Raw genomic sequence first — 6,927 nt, 5'->3', positions numbered from 1 at the left:
ATGAAAACTGAGGCTTTCATAAGTTTCATATACTTATTTGTTATATATAGATGTGTCATATTTTCTACACGCCTGTGCACGGTGATAATCGAGATACTACAAGAATCAAAATTCAAACATCTTTGTACGTTCATTTTCTAACTAAATTACTAATTTTGGTTATGCTTAATGACTAAATCCACGGTAATCCATCTTTAATTAGTAATATATTTTAGCCAGGTCTAATTATTACTCCCTCCGTCCCATTTTAAGTGTCCTAATTTGATTTTTTAAGTCTTTCTTGTTTAACTTTGACCGACAATATTTTTGTTTGTATTCTATAATACTTGATGTAAAATATATGAATGGATTGAGTTTTAAATGTATTTTACATTGATATAATTTTCATCAAGTATTATATAACACAAACAAAAATATCATCGGTCAAAGTTAAACAAGAAAGACTTGAAAATTCAAATTAGGACACTTAAAATGGGACGGATGGAGTATTATATATAGCGTTTTCAAAGTTTGGTGCCGATTGGGCCACTTGGTGGCACCGTGTTGACCGATATTTTTTTTGGTTTACTTTGGTTTTTAAATAGTGCCGGCCTGTAATAAACATAACGAAAAATGTCTTAATGCCAATTTGGTTTTTATCTCTTTTATTTTTGTTTTAGTTACGGTATCGTGACAAACGTGACGAAAACCAACCTAATTCACGTGGACTCACTGCGTTTTGTTTTAGTTCCAGTATCGTAACGAAAACCGACTAAATTTTTTTTTATTTTTTTACTGGAAAACGCAAATTCTATCAAGAGGTCATCAGAAAATGTGATTTTTACCGGTAATCCTTAAAAAGTACGAGCTTCCCGTTGAATTTTATACATGATCACCAATTCACACACCTATTGAAATGTAGTGTATTAAAAAAGCAAGTATTCGAGTGCCGCAAAGGTTGGAATACAAAATCTAGTACTCTTAAGAGGATATGTGGTCTTTGTTAATCTTTGCGACCATTACTTATTTCATTTTTCATATTTTTTGTGGCTTTCTTTTATTTCCCCACACACTTCCTCGGCCTTTTTCTCTCCCAAGAGCTGCTTAATCTCTCAACGTCCACACGTTTTCTACTCTCTATTTCCAAATACCATAATAATATGTGGACGAGTTAATAAATAGCTTTTTATTACGTCACTATTTCGCTAGTGTAAACAAGTAAACAAATTGCCAGCCAGATCTTTTACTAGTCTATGGATTTGTTTTTTCCTTTTTCCATTATATTTATATTTTAATATATTCATGCATCTATATATATATAGAAGTATGTGTGTTGTTTAAGCCAAAGTTGTGTCTCATTTTCTCGGCACATCGGATACAACCTATAGGAAGACTGAAACACTAAATTCAAAGGTTTTCCATTCAAACCAAATGGCGGCCTCCGTTGAAAACCGCCGGTTCCGCCACGAACCCGGTCTATCCGCCACCACAGTTGCCCGCTCCTTCAGCCCTAACCACCAGCGTTCCGATTCACCCATCCGTGGCTACAACTTTACAATCCCTAGTCGAGATTTTTCGACGTTAAATAAGGTGCACGACGAGTCGAGTGACGAGGATGACGACGACGTGGTTGACTACACCAACACCATTAAAAAGTCAAACTCCGAATTGGAAGGCTCGGTTTTCGATCCGCGAGACGTTGGCACCGCGGACCAATGGATCGAGCGGAACCCGTCCATGGTCCGGCTCACGGGTAAGCACCCGTTCAACTCGGAGCCACCTTTGAATAAGCTCATGCACCATGGGTTCATCACCCCTGCCCCTCTCCATTACGTCCGCAACCACGGTCCAGTCCCTAACGCCAGTTGGGACGACTGGACCGTGGAGATTTGCGGGCTGGTGAAACGACCTGCTCGTTTCACCATGAACCAGCTGGTCAGGGAATTCTCAACTCGGGAATTCCCTGTGTCACTGGTTTGCGCTGGGAACAGGCGCAAAGAACAGAATTTGACGAAACAAACCATCGGGTTCAACTGGGGCGCTGCCGGGATATCAACATCGGTTTGGAAAGGAGTCCCATTGTTTCAAATATTGAAAAGATGCGGGATCTATAACCGGAAGAAGGGGGCGTTGAATGTGTGTTTTGAGGGAGCTGAGGATCTTCCTGGAGGCGGTGGTTCGAAATACGGAACCAGTATCAGCATCGAGATGGCCATGGATCCGGCAAGGGATATTATATTGGCGTACATGCAAAACGGGGAGAAGTTGTTGCCGGATCATGGGTTTCCGGTGAGGATGATTATTCCGGGATTCATCGGTGGTCGGATGGTCAAGTGGTTAAAGCGTATTATTGTGACTACTCCGGCATCGGAGAATTATTACCACTACAAAGACAACCGTGTGTTGCCGTCACACGTGGATGCTGAGCTAGCCAACGCGGAAGGTAACTAAATATATTCATTTAAGATTCAAATCAAAAAGATTAATTAAAATGCATATTTACGTTTAACATTTGAGATATGATATTTATGAGTTTGGATTTATTTATGGAAAATATGTTGATGATATTGTATGTGTGGTGTAGGTTGGTGGTACAAACCCGAGTACATAATCAACGAGCTCAACATAAACTCCGTCATTACAACACCCTGCCACGAGGAGATATTGCCGATTAATGCATGGACTACCCAAAGGCCGTATACCTTGAGGGGATATGCTTATTCTGGTATTAATCATCTTCAAGATCTTACTTTATCGGTTAATATTAATAATTTTTAGGTATGGTAGGAAAATCTAAAATACTATACTGTGATGATTTCAAGTGATACTCCTATACTATTTACCTACATTAAAACCGTAAGATTTAAAATTATTAGGCAATTAATATATATAGTAATTGATTTATAAGTTGAGGTTAACATAGAACGTAGAAGAGGTTGAGAGAAAAATAGAATCTAATCACTTGCTATATGTCTATATGGCAACTTGCAAAGAAAGCTACTTTATGAGTGAAAAGAACATTTTTACATAATTATTAATTAAGATCAAGTGAATCCGTAACAACAAGTGGATCTTGAAGAATCAAGTACAACAAAGTAATTTAATAATTGTAGATCTGTAATGTTCAAAGAGGTAAAATGGTAATTAAAATACATGGGTTGGTCAAGATTCCATAGTTACATCGTTTTCGACCCTTACTTTTAAGTTGTTATATAGAACATGTCGGTTGGAATTGGTTTTATTAATAATGAATCAAATTAGCAAGAAACAGCTAATATTAATACGAAATATTAACTAATGGTGCAGGGGGTGGGAAGAAAGTTACACGTGTGGAGGTAACAATGGATGGAGGTGAGACGTGGATCGTATGTAGCCTGGACCAAAAGGAGAAACCAAACAAGTATGGGAAGTACTGGTGTTGGTGCTTCTGGTCACTTGAGGTTGAGGTTTTGGACCTTCTTAGTGCCAAAGAGATTGCGGTTCGAGCCTGGGACGAGACCCTCAACACCCAACCTGAGAAGCTCATTTGGAATCTCATGGTAAATAATAATATACAAACAAAACAAATTTGTTTGTTAGGAGTCATATTAAAGTGATATTACCCTTATAACGATGACAAAGTTAAAAATGTTATCACATTGCAAATATATATAACTCATTATCAATCATCTAGCAACTTAGGATTATTAAAATTTATAGGTCTAATATTAATTTTTCATTAACTTATACATCAAGGGTTTTGCAGAATGATGTATATATGAAAAATAATTTAACTGTTGAAATTATATATCTGATTGTATTATAATTTCCAACATACAACTATCTTAGCTTAATATCTCATAATTGTAGCAACATTGAGCATTCTTAGCCCATTCCCTATATTTGTGTGAGAAGGTCTTGTAAATTATATGGTATGGTTATGAGTGGTTGTGAGTAGAGGAGAGAGAAAATGTTATATGAGAAAGTTAAATTTGGGGTTTTATACCGTATAATATTTTAATATTTTCTAAAAGTGGTTATGAGTGAAAGAGAGAGAAAATATAATGATAAAGGTATAAAAGTTATTATTTAATTAAACAGGAGAGAGAAAATACAGTAATTTTTAGTGCAATATTATGATATACATGGATATATGATAGGGAATGGGCTGCGAATGCTTATTTCGATTACGTGAACCTTTTCATATCCAATTCGACAAATTTGTGGTCTAAAGATTTCCTTTTGACTTTCTTTTAATCAATTAATTTATTTATATAAACGTGTGCGTGCTTTTACCAATCAAAGTTATTTTCAAGGTGCTAGTTAATTTGATTATTTTGTATCACAATGCCACTTCTATTTCTATATTTGCTTAGAATTTAGAAACACAAGAAGTTTCAAAAGAACACCTAAATACACATTAGATTATACATAAAAAGTAAAATATTAATGGGAATTTATATATAGCTGATCAAATATGATATGATACATACAGGGTATGATGAACAACTGTTGGTTCCGAGTGAAGACCAACATGTGCAAACCACATAAGGGCGAGATCGGGATCGTCTTCGAACACCCAACTCAACCCGGAAACCAATCCGGCGGATGGATGGCTCGTGAAAAACATCTTGAGATATCAATCGAAAAAGCAAACCCAACCCTCAAAAAGAGTGTTTCATCTCCATTCATGAACACTACTTCTTTAACCTTCACAATGTCCGAAGTCAAGAAACACAACTCAGCCGATTCGGCTTGGATCGTGGTCCACGGTCACATCTACGACTGCACCGCCTTCCTCAAGGACCACCCGGGTGGCAGTGACTCCATCCTCATCAACGCTGGAACCGACTGCACCGAAGAGTTTGATGCCATCCATTCGGACAAGGCTAAGAAGCTCTTAGAAGAGTACCGAATCGGTGAACTCATAACCATGGGTTATAGTTCGGATTCGGCTGCGTCATCACCGAACAACTCGGTCCATGGTGCCACTAATTACCTAAGCTCAAACTTAGCCACTATTAAAGAAATCGTGCCTACAAGAAGCGTAGCCTTAGTCCCACGTGAAAAGATCCCATGCAAACTTGTCTCGAAAACGACTGTTTCCCATGACGTTCGGTTATTCCGATTCGCCCTCCCGTCACCCGATCAAGTTCTTGGATTACCTGTAGGGAAACATATCTTTTTATGTGCCACGGTTGATGACAAGTTGTGCATGCGAGCTTACACGCCAACTAGCACCATCGATGAAGTCGGATACTTTGATTTGTTGGTGAAAATTTACTTCAAAGGCGTGGAACCAAAGTTCCCAAATGGTGGGCTCATGTCACAATATCTTGAGTCATTGGCAATAGGTTCATCACTTGACATCAAAGGTCCATTAGGCCACATTGAGTACATGGGTAGGGGGACATTTTCGGTGCATGGTAAACAAAAGTTTGCCACCAAGCTAGCCATGTTCGCGGGTGGGACGGGGATCACACCCATATATCAAGTGATGCAAGCGATATTGAAGGATCCGGAAGATGATACAAAGATGTTCGTGGTGTATGCGAACCGAACCGAAGATGATATATTGTTGAGGGATGAGCTTGATGCATGGGCTGAGAAGTATCCAGATAGAGTGAAGGTATGGTATGTTGTGGCAAAGTCAATTAGGGAAGGGTGGAAATATAGTGAAGGGTTTATCACTGAAGATATCATGAGAGAACATATTCCTGAGGTTTCTGAAGATACATTGGCATTGGCTTGTGGACCACCTCCCATGATTCAGTTTGCTATAAACCCTAATTTGGAAAAGATGGGTTATGATATCAAGAATTCTTTGTTGGTGTTTTAGGATGTCAATTGTATTCTGATGAAGGTGGTTTACATACTACTATTTGTAATCATCTATCAATGTCAGAGCTTTTGATAGAAAACATTAAAAAGTTAAGCTTGTTTTTATTGACTAGTTAAACACTTGAATTAAGGCAATGCGTTGTGGAGAGGTTACAAATTGGGACGAATTGCGACATGTGACGTCCAGTCAGCAAGGGGTGAAAATTTGTTTTTGGGATGTAATGGTGTAGGGGCTACAAACTGGCCCACAGTATCTTTCTTTATTATTTTCTTTTTATAATTAAATTAAACAAATAAAAACATAGAAAATTAAATAATAAAATAAAAATGTATTAAAATTAAAAAGAAATACAAAAAAATACATAACTAAAAAAAATACATAACTAAAAAGAAAGCATAACTAAAAAAAGATACATAACTAAAAAAACATAACTAAAAAAATACTAATATCAATAATATTTGCGCATTTTTTCAACTCGTCGTCGTTGCAACAATGCGGCATCTTCGTGTGACCCGGCCGCTTTGGGGGATTCGTATCCTTTACTCATTTCCCGCAATTCCATCATAGCGGCAATCTTTTCGTGTTGCTTGTTGGTTTCTCTCATTGTATCGTTGAGTTCCTCGGCAAACTTTTCGTGTTTTTGATGATTTCTGTCATGGTAGCGGTGAGTTCCACGGGATTCGGTTGGTTCGGGTTGTTTGTAGGATTCATTTTGCTAGATTTTTTGAAGAATTTTGGGTATGAATTGTGTATGAAATGGAGAATGTGTATGTTATATATATATATATATATATATATATATATATATATTGTTTTAATTAATTTTTTTTAAATATTTTTTACCGTTATCAAACGGTATTGTTTAATAAAATAATATTCTTCACCCTCTTCGGCGACAAAAGGCTCTCGCCCCCGCCCCAATTCGCCCTAAAATCGGCCCCGAGGGGAGGGGGGGCGGTGTCCCCCCCCCCCCAAATCTCCCCCATCTCACCATTTTGTCGCCTCATTACATATTGCCTAAGCCCAATGTATAGTTATTAGTACTTATTACTTTCTCCTAACGTACAAAGTGCACTAACGCTGTGTTCCTGAGTTATACTAATGGAGAGAAAAGGAAGGGTTTGAAA

The 6,927-nt window shown here is 37.6% G+C and overlaps 1 protein-coding gene across 1 annotated transcript; it reads left to right on the top strand.

Moving 5' to 3' along the window:
- The first annotated feature begins 1,313 nt into the window (after positions 1-1,313).
- On the top strand, positions 1,314-5,818 carry LOC143623749 (nitrate reductase [NADH]). The gene is made up of 4 exons (XM_077094592.1): positions 1,314-2,422; positions 2,564-2,704; positions 3,286-3,518; positions 4,454-5,818. The coding sequence occupies exons 1-4, from the start codon at positions 1,411-1,413 to the stop codon at positions 5,795-5,797; spliced, it is 2,730 nt and encodes a 909-aa protein (XP_076950707.1). The 5' UTR covers positions 1,314-1,410; the 3' UTR covers positions 5,798-5,818.
- The last annotated feature ends 1,109 nt before the right edge of the window (positions 5,819-6,927 follow it).

This window comes from Bidens hawaiensis, unplaced genomic scaffold (assembly GCF_021521415.1).
Source record: "Bidens hawaiensis isolate Kalapana, Puna unplaced genomic scaffold, B.hawaiensis_p1.1 tig00003536_1, whole genome shotgun sequence".
Taxonomy (NCBI): domain Eukaryota; kingdom Viridiplantae; phylum Streptophyta; class Magnoliopsida; order Asterales; family Asteraceae; genus Bidens; species Bidens hawaiensis.
The sequence above is the reverse complement of the archived record's forward strand: the minus strand, read 5'-3'. Positions and strand labels throughout refer to the sequence as shown.